This window comes from Oryx dammah, unplaced genomic scaffold (assembly GCF_014754425.2).
Source record: "Oryx dammah isolate SB20612 unplaced genomic scaffold, SCBI_Odam_1.1 HiC_scaffold_26, whole genome shotgun sequence".
NCBI classification, from domain to species: domain Eukaryota; kingdom Metazoa; phylum Chordata; class Mammalia; order Artiodactyla; family Bovidae; genus Oryx; species Oryx dammah.
In genome coordinates, this window is record NW_024070210.1 from 17410447 (window position 1) to 17428077 (window position 17631).

The following is a 17631-nucleotide window of genomic DNA, read 5'->3' on the forward strand; positions in this document are numbered from 1 at the left end:
TGCCAGCGCTTGGGAGCCTCCCCCATGCACCTGGTGCCACCTGAAGCCCCCAACCAGCCCTGCTTGGGAAGAAAGTTTTGGGAAAAGGGTGGGAAGGCTGGTGGCCTTTCAGAGTCAGGTTCATATCCTTAAAGTGCCCTGAAGCCTAAATAGATAAGAAAAGTCAGTTACTGGCCAGTCAGAGCTTCATGCGCCAGGAGAGACCACTGATTGCCCACCCTTTGGGGGTGGAGGGTACAAGGTCCTCCTATGAAATGAAGCCCATGCAAGGCAAGGTAGTCCGGTAGCTCTCAGAGAAGGAAAAAAACAGACACTGTAGAACATAACCAAATGCTTGGAGATGGAGTTTGTGTAGAAGTTGAGAGCTGGTAAGAAATCCTGTCACCTGACCCCCTGGGACCATTCACCTTGGCCCACTGCCTGTGTCCTCCCTCCCTGTGCTGCATTACCTCTCCGTGATGCCTGAATCCTGTTGGAAACAGAAGAGACTGGAGCATCCCTCTGGAAATGCAATTTCTTGGCTTTATCATAAAGCCTCAATGAAAGTCCAAATACCCTGCAGAAGCCCCAGGGGCAACGGAAAGACTTTCACCAGCTCCATTTCCGCTGCTCAGAAGGCAGAGGGCCAAAAACAAGGAGCAATTAGCAGCTGTCCATTAAAAAAAAAAAAAAAAATGAAAATAGGTAACAAAAAGATAAAGAAAAATTCATCACAGCATTTTGATATCAATGCAGTTGATATCCTTGAACTTCTACAGCTCCAACAAAGGAAAGAAAGTCAAGCAAATCAGCTGTGGCCTGAAGCCTCAGAGACTGAAGACAGCAAGCAGCAATGAGACTCTGTGAGAAGAGTATTTGAAAATGTGTCTCCAGGCACCAACGCTATGCTTCTGCTCACAGCCAACAGATGCGAGGCATGGATGGTGTTTGAAACAGCGAAAGGAAAGGGAAAACAAATCTGTAGGCAAATAATCATTTATGAGAAAAATAATCTCTGAAGATTTAAAGCAACATATTTATCACACTGTACCTTTTCAGTCGGTTCAATCAGCCATGCTTTTCTTTTTTTTAAAAAATAATTTCATTTATTTATTTTTAGTTGTGCTAGGTCTCCATTGCTCCGTGGGCTTTTCTCTAGTTGCGGCAAGTAGGGGCTACTTTTGAGTTGCGGTTCGAGAGCTTCTCATTGCGGTGGCTTCAGTGGTTGCGGCTCCCAGGCTCTAGAGCACAGGCTCAACAGTTGCTGTACATGGTGTTAGCTGCTCCAACGCAGATGGTATCTTCCCAGACCAGGGATCCCACCCATGTCTCCTGCACTGGCAGGCAGATTCTTTACCACTGAGCCACCAGGGAAGCCCTAGTCCTACTTTTCTAGATCAGAAAAATTGACTGTCCAGCCAGATGTATTCTTGGGGATCAATGATGAACCAGTGATGCTAAGCAACTTGCTTTCCTTAAAAGGGAATGTTTTCTCTAAAAGGGCATGCTCTGGTCTGGAACAGGTAAACCACCAATGAGTGAGAGCGGTAGTACTGGTTAAATCAGTAGTTCTGTTTTTGAACAGAGTTGTAAAGGAAGGTATAGTAAGGGTTTATAGCAGGTGGCAGAGAAATATTTGCTTTTGATATGTTTAACTGGAAGCATGCAAACAAACAGGTCATGAACCTCCAGTTCAAAGAAGCCACTGAAGAGAACTTAGATGTGTGGGAGACAGCCACAGGCTCGGGGAGCAGATAAATTAGTGGGGCTAATAAGAGTCATAAGGATGGCAGGACTCTCACAGCATTTATGGTATACATAAATGGTATACATAAATGCTGTGAGAACACAGGGGGAAGGATTATGCCCAGTTGGATCATGGGGTTTTACAGGAAGAACAGGCTGATGGGCAGGAAAAGGATCCAAGGCTTCTAGGAACTCAATGGCATCCACAAAGGCATGTAAGTGAGGAACTGGGAACTGTTCAGATTAACTGGGATAGAGACTTCATGTATTGGAAAGAAAGGAAACCAAACTGGAGGGTTATTTAGGGTTACATGTAGAGAGTTTTAAATGCCAGGAGGATGGACCTAGACTTTACTAGCAGATGAGGGGAGGTATGAAACAATGAGTGGGTGGCTGGTAGCTGGAGACCACGTGGTAGATGACCACAAAGCCCCACAGCGCCCAGCATGGTATTAAAGGGAAGACGGTGGGTCATCTGCTGTTATAGCTGTGCTTTCTGATGAAGTCTGTGCTTTAAATATGCAAGTTGGCCTTTCGAGGAAAAGCCCACTCTCCTAATAAAAGGTGAATATTTATTATGATGACACAGAAACCACCATACACAAAGTACAATCCTCTAACACCCTAAAATACATACATGCACACACTGTACATAAATTTATATTATCAATATAAAAATACATCAATAACATTTCTAAGGACAGCAAATACAAAACCAATAAATATTGCAATTCTAAAACATCTACATATATTAAGTGCTGGTGGATAAGATGACAGTAAAAGGAAGAGGCCAAAGCAGACCCCAAAACCAGTTTACAGACTGGAGTTGGTTTCAGGGAGGTACCCCAATGTTCTCCATCTATTTCTCAATTTCTCCAAGCACTTAGAAGTGCCTGACACCATCAACTCTCAAAAAACAGAGCAAAGTTAGAATCTGACATTGTGGCATTATTTTTTTGCACAGCCCTCCTTCCTTCTCTCTCCCCATCTTTTACATTCTTTAACCGCATTTAAGATAAAGGAATGTCAATGATAAGCTTTACTTAAAATCAACACCTCTATAGCCTAACCTTATATATCACATCCAAACAGAATGTTTGCCTTCTCATACTCTCTTTTAATGTCTTGTGTTAAATTCCACCCACCCTGATCAAAAAGTAAAATTGCATGGATGGTCAAAGGAAGCAAATGAAAGAAAAATCCAACCTTAATTCTAGCATGAGAAACAAGGCAGAAGTGTCAGAAAATGGCTAATGGACCAGCTATTAAACTGAGCAGTGCTGTGCCCTAGCCAGACAGTCAGCATCCAGACCTTGACCACAACATCCCTAGAGTCTAAACACTAACACACTACTGCCACATGGATCTTCTTTTCATAAAGTTTAGGAAAGCCCATGAACTTCTCAAATTAACAGAAGCTGGGGGCTAACTTACAAAACAAAATAAGGAGAATACTTATAATCAATTTTAAACATGGGCTAGATTTTCAGGTCTTAACATAGATAATGGACAAAGAGCTCCATAAGAATTGTAGAGTCAAGAAATTCTTTCTCTTATGTGTGTGTATTTCTGTTATATGAGTGAACTATTTAATCTGTGCTATGAGATGGGATAGCGGGGCAGGCAAAATATTGCCACCATTCCACAGCACATTCCCTTAAGGTCAATTACAATTTCTAGTTTTTAATCAAATGGGAACTCCTGCACTTAATCCCCTTCTCCTATCTTTCAGGCCATAACTACTTTCTCACTTGAATCTGTAACAGATTAAGCAGAACTCAAAAGTCCTTTCCATCATCTTTAAGCTAGTCTTGATATCTAGAACCCAATGTAACCCTGCATGCGCCTTCCACTGTACAAGCTAATCCCAGGAGGGACTTGGTACACAGGGATCCCACTCTCTGGAGTCAGACACATGGGGGGGGCCTTGGAAGGTGGGGAACAGAAGGCATTGGGGGATGCAACTATCATGAGAGGTGTAGAATTTCAAAAGCATTTCTCTAGCTGGGGATTCCTGGAACCTAGTATACACTGGTGGGTTTACAGGTCAAACTGCACCCTGATCTGAATCTAACTGTTCCAGAATCTAACTGGCCTCTGGTCTCCTAGCATCATAAATACTTCCTAAGAGATGAAGTACAATTCAAAGGAACTCATCCAATCAACATGTCTCAACTGACTTTGCCGTCACTGATTCAAATCAACTGTAATATCCTGGAGCTCCTGAATCACTTCTGGAAACGAGAAAGCAGGACTTTGACCTTTAAGAATGATATGCTCTCTGGTGTCACCAGCATCCGAGGTTGAGACGGTCAAAGTCTAGAAGCTGATGGAATAACTGCACCGATCCTTGGGTAGAACAGATTCTTCTCTTGCTGCCGAACGTCCTCAGAGGTGCAGAGTGCCAGAAGCAGGGGAGAGGGTGAATTCTGGAGTGCACCCTCCGGCCTCTGGTCAGGAAGCAGTGAGGTGTGCATCTTCAGAGCTGCACTGGGAAGGACGCATGGTTCCGGGCCCCAGGACATCCTGTCCACAAGCAGCTGCTACTTCTTGGGCTTCTCTAGAATGTTGAGGAATTTCCCCCGTGTCATCTCTCTGGCTGGAATCACAAAGTACATGAAAGATCAATGAACACCTAAATTCTGAAAAAGGGTTCACAGGAAGACTTGAGAATGCACATTGACATAAATTGTATACAAAGTTGCTATCCTAACAGATTCCATCCCTACTAACTTCCAAAAAGAAGGAAACACAAACCACTCTTGACAACTATAGTAATTACCAACACTGTCCTGAAGTTGGTAATTACTATAAGGTGCAGGCCAATTGGGGAAAATCTTTATCATTTACCCTGTTAAAAAAATCACCAGGGAGCTCCCCCCAAATCCCCCTCTCCCTCAAGAATGTAACTTTAAGACTCATGTTCACTGTCTCAGGAGGTTTGCTTCTGGAGGCTAAAATCCAACCAAGATCAGTCTTTTCTAGATTGTTGGTCTCTGGAAATTTATAATCTCAAATCAAAATTAGAGATCATTTACCCCATCTCTCAGGAGTGGTAGTCCCTGGACACTATAATATAACAGGGTTTATATTCCCTCAGTGCAGTTCATCTGTGGATGGAGTAATAAAGTAGGGTTTATAGAGCTTTGGTCTTCTCTCTCTTGGCATTGTCAGTCCTTAGATATTTAATATAGCCAGGCAAGGTTATGTGTCTTTCTCTGACTTTCAGCACCATCAATCTTTGAATGCTGTAGTTACAAGAGGGTTTATACAGCTACTTTCCCACATATGAGGCTCTGAAAATGAAAGTAAAACATTTCTCAATTACAAGACCCACTCGAGAAGCCCCCAGTTTTAGCTCGGTCAAGCAAATTCTCAAAAATCATATGTGGCATAATCCCCTTCATCCTTATCCCTATGTCTCTTAAATGGATCCTCTTTTTATGTCTCTTAAATGGATGTAACAGTGCTGAAAGTTTTCTATAGCTGGCCCTGGAGTCCGAAAGTCTGGAAACACACAGTGGACACACAGCAGGCTGCAGTGCCCTCTAGCCTCCCAGGGACATGTCTCCATCTTGGCCAAAGGAGAGAGATGACTAGGGAGGCACCTGCTGAAGGACCTTTACCCTAGGCTCCGTGCTTTCCTTCTCAGCAGAGCAAATGCTGCTAGATGACAGGTGCCCACTTCCCACGCCTACCACCCATGTTGAATAGCTCTTGGTTTAGTTCTACAAGAAATAAATAAAACAGTACAAACTTTGTAACTACAGGAAAGTTTTAGGTAACTGTAGTCTACTCATTCCCTATCTTTCAAAGCTCCAACAAAGGAAAAGGAAAAGGAAATCCCATTAACTAGGAATGGAAGCCCCAGTGCTGGGTCTTATCTCATGTGCCCACAACCCTGCCCTGGCCAAAATCAAACTGACCATTCCTTTAGTGGGTTTATGCCAAACTCCATACATACAAAGTTCCTATAAGACTTGCAATTACTTGTTGATGTGATTGTCTTCCTTCATGGAAATGTAAGAACTGAGGGCAGAGGTAGTATTTTACTATTGTTTATATCCCCAGCACCTAGCCCAGCACTGAACCCAGTATCTGCTGATAAATGCTAGCTAGATGAATGATGATACACAAAAGAACTGGAACCAAGTAGGCACACAATAAAGTCAGTTTCCTTCCCTTTCACAGACAAACAGTAAGACTTGTTAGTGACCCTCACTGCTCCACTCTCTACATTGTGGGACTCTTAAAATTTACCTTGCTTGTTTGGCAGGAAAAGTCATTTCCCTTGATGAAAGTAATACCAGATTTATGGAGAGATCCAGGCACAGGACTAACTACTCTAGTAGAAATCCAAACAAGTGTTTTCTTGACCAAGGGAGGCAGCATGGACTTCTTTCAGAGAATACAGGCTCTGAATTAAGTTCCAACTCTAGTATTTGGCAGCTGGATGACACCTTGAGTTGGGTAGGATCTCTGAGCCTCAGTTTCCTCATCTGTAAAATGAGTAGCATATTAATGCCACCTGCTCTGCCCTCTTGGGTATTCAGCCATGATCACGCTTAGTGCAGTGGTAGTATTATTAACACATCACCTTTCAGAGGAAGTTGGTAGTCGGCTGCTTCCCTTGTAAGCAGTATTTCCTGAGTGAATAAGTGAGTGGATTGTGATAAGGCAGACTAGCAATTTCAAACATCCCAATTCTTGGAATCTTCCCCTCAGCCTGATCCTATAGGAAATGACTACTTATACTTTTGTTCAGAGTGGGTCTCATCATTTATTCCTCCTTGGATAGGTTTTCTGTCTATTCTCCAGTGCTTACTAATGACCTTAAACACAGCGTCCAATGATCCTGCAGCATGGCTAGAAGCAGGTGCTTTAGAAATCAGACCTGGATAATTAAAAAAAAAAAAAAAACAACTCAGTGGGTAGAACTGAGCCTTGTTCCAAAAATCCCGGGCTAAGAGCACTGTACTGATCTTACTAATTATTTCTGCCTCTTGCACTTCTTATAACCCAATTCTTTACTGTTTTTTTCTCCAAATGGGAAAATGACCAATATTTTAAGACCTAAAATTTTACAAGATCCAATCTATTCGAGGGATCAAAAGGATTTAAAAAGAGAAATAAATGGATATTCCAAAGTCTCTCGGTGGCAAGCTCTCCTTGAATTTAACCAATCCTTTTTAACAACCCCTTTTCCACTCAATCATTCCTCCCCCTTCAACCTAATCTAAGTACACAGAGCTGCAGCAAAACCACCGTAAAAGTAGAAGTAATTCAAAAGACATCATCTTCTACATGGGAGGGGAGAAAGTTTTCCTACTCGCTGGTCCTATATAGGAGATATACGAATTCCTGACATAGCTGCTCCCTAAAAGAGGGCTGTACCCTATAAATCACACCCTAAGCACCAACCCCTTTCTGTGCACAGAGAAATTGCTGTGGGTCAGCGGCTGCTCCAGAGCACGTGCCCTCCTGTTCTCTTGTCATCAGCGATGTTAACATCTCTGATTAATTCATATACCCCTGGTTTTATTCCTCATCTCTTTATCCTTGGCTCTCCTGTTCTACTGCAGTACGAAGATTCTTACCGACCTGCTACAGTAATCACCGCCCGCTAACCGCACCCCCTAAACCTAGTGAAATTGTTTAGTGATGCCAACCGCGCTTTTAATTTGCAAGACATCAGACACAGAGGTAATTTATACCAACATCTGTTCATTTTTGACTTCTGAAACAAACTCGCACATGCTGCTACAAAATCCCATTAGGAGTAGAGAGACAGCCTTCTGCTACTATTCCGTATTCCTCTTATACACACACACACACACACACACACACACACATGCGCGCGCGCAGACACACACACCTTCCAGTATGGTTTTATATGTAAATATATTTTACTAAAAAACTCCCACCAAGGATCTCAAATCCCGTTGGGGAAAAGCCTTTAGAGAAGATGACACCTTGCTGACAGAGGAGATGAAGGTATTTCTAGGTCCTCCTGCCTAGTTCCATCCCTTCTTCTCAGTATAATCCTTGCATTAATAGGGTAAGATTATACGCTCCTCATCTTGGCAATTCTGATTTCTGCCTTCTCTCATGCTTCTTTTTCCCCCACAATGTTTCAGAAGACCGTCCCGGGGACAATAAAATTGCTAGAGTTTTATCTGGAGTCAACACCATTTCTTAACTATCTTCTAGTTCCGGATTAATTCTCTAGGATTATAAGACAACAGAAAGGCAACACTGCTACCACAGTCTAATCACTAAGCCAAGAGGGATCCATTGGTCCTTAGCCACCACAGTGTATGCTGTGCAGAAGAGAAGCACGACCTCCACATCAAGTTGTGATTTACGGGCCCTGCTCGGCTGGGCACAGACCATAAACTGAGAAAGCCACAATCAAGACTCTCACCAAAGGGTGAACACGAGAACTGCTGCGGAGTGAGCGACAGGGGACAACGTGTACACATTTAAAGACAACAAACGGGCAAACTAAAATCAACTTCCAGGTTGATGTCGGTTCTATTACCCCTTCACAGGTTCCCTAGGGCTGTCAGGTTCATGGCAGTTGTAAATACCTGGGTACACGTTAGAGGGGTCAGGGCTGAAGCGAGGGCTCCATCCTGCTTGCGGTGAAGGTGGTGTGTGCTTGAATGTAATCTCTTCTCTAGACTCTCCAATTCCTCCAGCCTACACTCAGCCTTGCCTCTGGCTCCCTTTCCACAATGACTATCCCCAAACTGCCTTCTCTGCAGTAAATTTTCTGGTGGCTGGTTGAAAAAGATTTCAGTGGTACAGATTGATTTCTCACCGGTGAGGGGATGAGGGATTACCAGAGGCACCCTGGTTAACGAGATTGGGTGCACAAGCTCTCACGAGACCAGCCCTCTCTGCCAGGGCTCTGCACCTTTCGCCCATGACATATGGGTTTCATTACAGAAAGATTTTCCAGATTATAACTTTGAGGCAATTGCCTGATAAAATTCTGCTTGGCTTTAAGACAGGAAACAATCGAAAGATTAAGTAACTTTTAATGAAATGGAAGAAACTCACAGCATTTGGTTTTCAGTTCTAATGCGAACTATTTTAAATATTTCTGTGCCTCAATATAATTAAAAATATTAGTGAGGTGGAAGAGAGTTACTTTTCACTGGTTCTCTCACATCCTGAAGAGCAACAAGAGACTGTTCAGGAGACTCTAATATGAGTGGCCAGGAAACAAAGGGGACAGCATAGTGTTGTGAAAAGAGCAGGGCTTTTATTTGTTTTAATTTTTTGGCCGCGCCATGCAGCTTTCGGGACTAGTTCCCCGACCAGGGACTGAACCCAGGCTCCCAGCAGTGCAAGCATGGAGTCCTAACCATTGGACTGCCAGGGAATTCCCAAGAGCAGGGTTTTTAGCATTAGCCAGGCTCGGATTCAAAATCCCAGCTCCCATACTGAGCCTGAGCCACTGTGGGCAAGTCGCCAGAGTCATCTCTCTGTGTTTCAAACACCTCATCTGTTCAAGGTGGGGTTAATACAAGGGTCACACAGGCATTTGGTAAATGCTAGCTACTATATGACTCTTTCTTTCATCTCAAACACGAAGTTTATTTAAGCTACAAGATGCTTAATGGGAAAATTATCAAGGATTCATTTCTCTTAGAGCAATTTATCCCTGCTTTAAGACAGATTGCCCTACACATAACAGCTAATGTACAAAAAAGTTAAAAACTGCCTTGGGTTTTACAGTGATAAAGTGAAAAATATTAAAAAAATTCTCCAACTGAACAGGAGAATTGTATACAAGGATTTTTGTTTGTTTTCTGTTAAACAGTGAGAGCAAAATAACTTACTGGAATATGAAAGACAAGGGCTGAATGAGCACGCCACTGATGGAGGAAAGGAGGGGGACTGTCACAGAACCAGAATTCTGCCCCAGCTGTTGTCCATCAAAACATAACATTGTATTTAGTTTAGTTTAGTTTTTTTTTTAAAAGGGGGTGGGTAATATGTTCATCTACATCACCAGTTACTTGAAGTACAGTAAAGAGTGAGGAAGGCATACAGGAAAAAATAGAAAAAGCCATACTGTAGCTGTGAGGATGTGGGAGAACCAAACTGCAGTCTTCTAGCTGACCATGTCTTCTTGGTCTGAGGGAACTGACTTCTGGAGTAAAGGGCAAGTTCCCTTCAAAGCAGACACCGCCTGTCTGCTGCTGGAACACACCGCTGCATCTTGGCTAGTACAGTATGGATTTCTCTGTTCTTTCATGCATTCCTTTCTCACTTCCTTATTGCACTTCAAGAAACTGGTGATGTACATGAGCATATTCCTTTAAAATAAAAAAAAAAACCCTAAATGACCAATGTTATGTTTTGATTGACAACAAATGGGGCAGAATTCTGGTTCTGTGACAGTCCCCCCTTCTTCGTCAGTGGCGTGCTCATTCAGCCCTTCTCTTTCATATTCCAGTAAGTTATTTTGCTCTTACAGTGTGTCTGCCTCATGAATTGGCTGCCCATTAAATTGGAATCTAATCTACCTGATTGACAAACCCTATCTTTCACAGTAAACCTTCATTAGTTAACTAAGCAGTATATGCTTAATCTGTGTGCCACAGAACTGTCCTGCCCTGCCACCTTGAAATTAACACGATGACTGTTCTTAGTTTTCATTAATATGATGACTCCTTCCTTGGGCATCCATCGGCCACAAGAAACAATGGCATCTCCTCAGCTGCCATGTCACAAAAGAGGTACCAGGTCAGCATACAAGCAGCATACAAGCAGCACCAGGAGTGGCAAAAATGGGATGAACTATTTATTTTTTAAAAGATCTCAAACGTGAAGGGAAACACGACTGTCTTGCATTTGTGTAACAGATTTACTCTGGAGGCTCAAACCTGGATACTAGTTGGGGCAGCAACCTTCCTTTACTGTATGAGCAGCTCCTTCTAGTAAAAAGGAGCACATAAAACCCTAGTTAGTTTGGTTTAAATCAATGTGTTAAATGGTTATCTATTTAACTAGATTTATAGAAGATACTTTGTGGAAATGATGTGCCATTGGTTTTGATTACAGTTTTAACTTTTCTTTAACAAATATTTTTTGGTTGAAAGTGTTCTAGCAATGAAGAGGGACCTGGTAGTCATCAGTGTGCACTGTGCAGGAGAGAAGCATGAAGGCGGTGGATCAACAGCTTAGTCACGTAGAGACCCAACCTACAAGGTTCTAGGTATGCGGGAAAATTCACATAAATGAGAAGTGGCCTTGGAGACAGTTAGCTAGCAGTTCACGGGTATCTTGGTACATCAGAGGAGAACAAAGGGAACCGATGTGATTCACAGAGCCGATGTCTCTCTCACAGGAATGGGGAGGGGAGGGTTTCCTGTCACTATGGCATAGAGCCGGCATACAGCAGAGCAGTGCCCGAGCAGGCTGTGAGGCTGAGATACCTCACCATGCTCCAGTCAGACCTCCGCACAAAACCTACCACTAAGTGATCGATAATTCAAGTCAAGGACTAGGTACTTTATAATGCCTCTGATGTGAGGGCAGCAGGTGCTGGGGCCACTGTCAAGAACAGAAGATGCTATGAACTGGGCATGAAGTCCCTGGATAAGAAGGGCTCCTGGGACCTCATCAGAACACTGGTGGCCCTCAGAAAATGGTACAATTGTAATAAGGTCCATAGACCATCCTCAATCAACTCATGGGAGAGTCAACCCAAGTAAGAGTATATGGTAGAAATCTCTCTTTTCGCTATATAAAAGCAGCCTTTGAAAGCAGACAGAGGCCTTTGCCCAAAATTCCCTGGGCAGAAGCATTTCAAAAGGACAATGAAATACATATCTAAGGAAAGAACAGCCTGGGTGCTACCTCTGTGACCAAACTTATCATTGACTATGAAAATCTTCATCCTAAGGATCCTCAAAAAATCCTTTTGGGGGCACATTTTCCAGATTCTGTTTCTATAGAGTGTTCTGTCTCTCTAACAGGACTTTTTCTTCCAAAAAGGGTGGCTTGGTTAAGAAGCGTGCTCTTTCCACTGAATTCAGAAAAAGAAAATTTTATGTCAAACTTTTTTTTTCAACTCAGTAAGGGTCATTTCCAGAGACTGTTTTATCTAAGAAGTAATATAAAAAAGAAAAGCCAGGACTCAACATACAGGTAAACGCATTTGGACAGTTCCAATATGGAAAATAATTTTAATGGCTTTTCACAACGGAGGAAAAAAAAGACAGAAATATCCAGCCAACAGATTTATTCTCAGAATATAAAACATCAAGCAGGAACATAAAATATGGGAAGTGTCAGCCATGATGCCTGGAGATTGAAAGCAGAAGTAGAAGAATCTTAATTGTCAGGTATTTGAAAAATGTATTCAAGCAAAAGCCTATGTTTCTCCATCAACTCTCCCTGTACTGCCCTCTTTCAAAAGCAAAACAAGACAAGATTTCAAATATTCAATCCTTTTTATCGTCCTTCTCCCTACTAAACAATAAACCAAAACAACAAGCGACCCCAAAGATCTGTGTTCAAGAAATGAGACCTAACAACTTCTTGTTTGTGGTGTTTCCTCTCCAGAGGGCCCACAGGCCTATTTCACTTGGTTCCCTTTCCACTGAGTGAAAGGCAATGAGATCAAAACAATGGATTAATATTCTTGGGGCAAACTTTTATTAAATGCTCATAAATTTTCACAGAACATTCACACTTCAAGGCCTGTACTTAATATAGATTGTGGTGAAACACTTACTATGACCAAAGGCTAGTAGATTCACACAGCCTTAATTTCCTCATTCATAAAGTAAGTATAGCAATAATAATCCCATGTAAGGTTAAGAAAGAGTGACTAGTCAAAGTGACTTCATCAGGATACAAAATATTTTGCCCCAAGTTAGAGTAGTTTATTCACAGGCAATATCCCACTCCCAGAAAAATCAGACCAGGGTCCCAGCGTAGATAAATTTCAAAGGGCTTGGACATTAAGACAACTTTCCTACTCATCCCCACCTCAGGGTGCTGGCAGTAGCAAGCGTCTACAGAGGATGCAGGCCCCAGTCTTCCTGACCCCCAGGCCAGGGAAAGAGTTACATCTTCACACTGCGAGGCCAATAAAAACCTCTCTTGATTATAATTTAGATAAGAACCACTGGATTGAATAATAATGTCTGAAACTCCCCTAGCTGTTTCACCTTGAGACGTCCATCACTGGGTTAAACATGATGCTAATTGCATTTGGATTGATTAATTTCTCTCACTCCTGTCTATTCGAATAACGCTTAACAAAATAATCATAGCACCCAGAGCCAAATCTTTTCCGTCAAAGGAATGAAGCCATCAGAACAGGCAGAGATGAAAGAAATGAAGATGACCCGTAATTACTGCTACGGTGATATCATTACCATATTATACAAAATGAGTGTGGGGGGAGGGGGAGGAGGGAGGAGGGGCTGAGATTATTTATATTTTTTAATGGAACGCTACAATCTAAGAATACAGATTTAACATCAAGTGGGACACACAGAAATATAGAACTTTAAAAAAATACAAATCTTGCTCATGAAATTGCAAAATCCAACAAACACTGAGGTCCAAGATACATCAAGTGTCTTGGGCTGTGAGCAGGTATTACTCAACGCCACTATTTTTTCACCGCAATAACACTTTGTGTATGACTTACGTGGAGATTTAAGATGCTGTCTTCATACCACAGCACTTCTATAGTTACTGGAGAATTTTTCTTTAAGCCAGGGGATAATGTAATTTTATTTTAATTTTGTTAGAGGTGGCCTTGTTTGTAAAATTAGAATCTTGAGTTTTAACTGCAGGTAGTTTCAGTTTAAGACACCAAAGAAAATGTCTATGTATCTTCATGTATGGTTCATAGGATGGTAGTATGGACTTAACTCACCAGCAAGGAAAAATATATTTCCCTACTTCCTTGTTGTTTGATAGGACTTTTTAATATATTATATATGATACAGAAAAACTTAACGATAGCAAAGGATTTGAACTTTAGGTCTGAATCTATCACTTATTAGATAGTGATCTCAGGTAAATTATGTAGCCTTTCTATGCCTCAGTTCCTTCGTCTGTAAAATGGGGGTTTAGTACCTACCTGAGTCAGTTGTTATAAGACTTAAGATGGTACATTTAGGTGCTCAATAAGTGCTGGTACAAGAAAAAACTTCCCACTAAAATTTAATGGCTATTTACAGAACCTCGCATGTTTTGGTTATTTCATTTAGTGAAGTTATTTCAAATATACACTATAAAATACCTTGAATATAGATTTTAACAAATATTTGTGAAATACATAAATAGGATACTTAGAAGGGGCATCATTTTAATAGGCTAGAAATATCTGAGGGGTATTTTTGCTACAGTATTTTAAACAGAGAACAATAAAAACAGATATTGACATTGTTTTACTTAACTTAGACAAGAAGACATGTTTTTCTATTTTCTTACATAAAAAATACTCCCACAGAAAATAAGCACATGAATTTTGATTACATGTATTTGTAGTCATTCAGTAGTAAATGTAAACGGGAAAAAAAAGACAAAACACTGTATTTCTGCCAGGTTAAAACAAGAGACTAAACCATTTACAATGTTAACTCGGTGTTCTCTGCTTTCCTTCTGGTAAAGAGAGACAATGTATACAGTAAAAAAGATTTCTCTTGTCTGGCTTTGGAATTAGATGGGTCTAGCCTTGATTCAAATCCCATCTCCCCATTTACAAGTTTTAAGATCTCGAGCAAATTATTTTTCTGAGCATCAATTCTCTCATTCATAAAATGGGAATTATAAAATAGACACTGCAGAGTCTTGTGAGACAAAATGAGGTAAGAAAAGCCTTTATATTGTCTGGCACATAGTAGGAAAGTCTATAAATGGCAATGTTACTCATTTTTTTAATGTCCAATCTCAGTTCAAATGTCACCTTTTAAGGAGGCCTTCCGTGGCCACCTTATCCAAAGTGAGTACTCTTGGTTACTCTCTTTCATGTCAACACATTTACTTCCTTCACAGCACTTACCAAAATTTGAAATTAACTTTATTTACTTTCATGCTCCATAAAGTTCTATGGAGACTTCTCTATCTTGTTCGGTAACCAGAACAATACCAGGCACATGGTAGGTGGTCAGCTATATATATCTACTGAAATAATCTATTCATATATGAGGAAAGAGGAACTCTGCTTCCGCTTCAACTCTTAATTCAACACTGTGTATAAGAAATTTTGCCCGAGTAAAATTACCTATGTTTTTTATACCCTTTAACTCAGCAATTTTACTTCTAGGTAGCTATCCAAAGGTAAACCAACGAAAATATTAAATAGGGTATTCATATTCCTATTCATTCCAGCATTATCTGCAATAACTGAAGACTGGAAACAACCCAAATGTCCATCTTTACGGAGGGGACTCCTTATTACAGAGTACTGTTCAGCTGTAAGAAGGAATGAAGAAGAGACCTATACATTGCTATGGAGCCATCTCCAGAACATGTTGCTCTGGAAATATGCAGGAAAAAAGCAAGGTGTGTATAGCAGATTACCATATGTGAAAAATTAGGACATGGGGAAATACATACATATATTTACTTACATTTTCAAAAGAAATAATGGAAGGATAAAGTTTAGTATTACTTTTTACTAATAAAGATGGTTACCTAGGAGAGGAAAAAGACCAGAGGGCAGGACAGAGGTAGAAGCAGACACTTTGTACTTATTTTATACATTTTACTTTTGGACACTATATAAATATTTTATACATTAAAAAAATTCATTAGGGACTTCCCCGGTGGTCCAGCAGTTAAGATCCTGTGCTTCCACTGCTGGGGGCACAGGTTAGTTTTCTGGTCAGGGAACGAGATCCACAAGCCATGTGGCATGGCCAAAAAAAAAAAAAAAAAAAAAAATCATTAAATAGAAAAAAAGCCATCTCTAAAAATGGAAATACACTAGAAATAACTCGAATCTCTGAGATTTGGCATAACCACACAGTACAAGTTTAAATAGTTCTAAAAGACATATTCTGACTATATCCCTACAAGTAGATATCCTAAAGATATAAATGAGGCACAAAGAAATCTTAAATTGCAGGGTTCCCTGGTGGCTCAACATTCAGAAAACTAAGATCATGGCATCCGGTCCCGTCACTTCATGGCAGGTAGATGGGGAAACAGTGGAAACAGTGGCTGACTTATTTTTCTGGGCTCCAAAATCACCGCAGATGGTGACTGCAACAATGAAATTAAAAGACGCTACTCCCTGGAAGGAAACTTATGACCAACCTAGACAGCATATTAAAAAGCAGAGACATTACTTTGCCAGCAAAGGTCCGTCTAGTCAAGGCTATGGTTTTTCCAGTAGTCATGTATGGATGTGAGAGTTGGACTATAAAGAAAGCTGAGCATCGAAGAATTGATGCTTTTGAACTGTGGTGTTGGAGAAGACTCTTGATTGTCCCTTGAACTGCAAGGAGATCCAACCAGTCCATCCTAAAGGAGATCAGTCCTGGGTATTCATTGGAAGGACTGATGTTGAAGCTGAAACTCCAATACTGGCCACCTGATGTGAAGAGCTGACTCATTTGAAAAGACCCTCATGCTGGGAAAGATTGAGGGCAGGAGGAGAAGGGGATGACAGAGGATGAGATGGTTAGATGGCATCATCGACTCAATGGACATGGGTTTGGGTGAATTCCGGGAGTTGGTGATGGATAGGGAGGCCTGGCGTGCTGCAGTTCATGGGGTCGCAAAGAGTCGGACACGATTGAGCGACTGAACTGAACTGAACTGAACTGAACTGAACTGGTGGCTCAGTGGTAAAGAATCCACCTGCCAATGCAGGAGACATGGGTTCAATCCTTGATCCAGGAAGATCCGACATGCTACGGAGCAACTAAGCCTGTGCACTACAACCAATGAGCCTTGGAGCCGCAACTACTAAGACGACATGCCCTAGAGCCCGTGCTCTGCAACAAGAGAAGCCACTGCAATGAGAAGCCCGCACATTTCAAAAAAATCAAAATCAAAAATGTTATAAGTGAAACAAGAATCTACAAAAGAAAGTATAACTGAATTGTTTCGCTATACACTTGAAACTAACACACTGTAAATTGACCATACTTCAATAAAATTAAAAAATTTAAAAACCAATACCCTTAAACATTTTTAATTTGAACTAGGCATATTAGTAGGAATACAACTTCTTCTTCTTTTGAAAAACAAAACAACACTCATTTACCAACTGTCCATGGAAAAGGCCCAGAAGCCTGACAGTTCAGTACTAATGAATACTATTAATACTTAGATTTCTACTAAAAGGAACCAAGGTTACTTGGAGATATGGATGAGATTCTAAGTCTGAAGAAGTAAATGAACACAGAATATCTTGACATGCTAAAAGGAAGGAAGTTACCAAATATGACTAAAGTCACGTCAAACAACACAGGAGTCAACAAAAAGGGGTGTCCACTAACTAAAGATGGGACAGTTCTGACTGTCAAAAAGAATAATTATTAGTTAGAAATATGTTAAATATAAATACCTATAATGTTTCTTAAAAGTCCTTAGTTATTTCAACTCATCTCATGTTCTGAAAATCAGTAAGTAAAAGAGGGGAAAAACCAATCTTTTTTTCCTGCCTTTACTCTCTGGACTATATTTCAGGAAAACCAATAGCTTCTGATGATAATTATCATTTTTATTTTACCACCTAAACCCAATGATCCTCATTGAAACTGGAACAAATGAAGGTCTTATGCTTTCTGATATGCAGCAATAGCAAGTACATGTATGAACTATTCTTTCCAAAAAGACTGATTCCAAAATCACGTCATTCTCTAACTCTACTAGACTGCATGAAATTTGGGGGGGAAAAAGGAAAGTGTG

The 17631-nt window shown here is 40.9% G+C and overlaps 1 protein-coding gene across 1 annotated transcript in view; it reads right to left on the minus strand.

The window, feature by feature from the left end:
* Positions 1-2277: 2277 nt before the first annotated feature.
* LIN52 (lin-52 DREAM MuvB core complex component) overlaps positions 2278-17631 on the minus strand; it is a 117740-nt gene continuing 102386 nt past the window's right edge. The window contains exon 6 of the mRNA XM_040226118.1: positions 2278-4324. Coding sequence (XP_040082052.1) covers positions 4269-4324 — 56 coding nt within the window. The 3' untranslated portion in view covers positions 2278-4268. The remainder of the gene's footprint in view (positions 4325-17631) is intronic.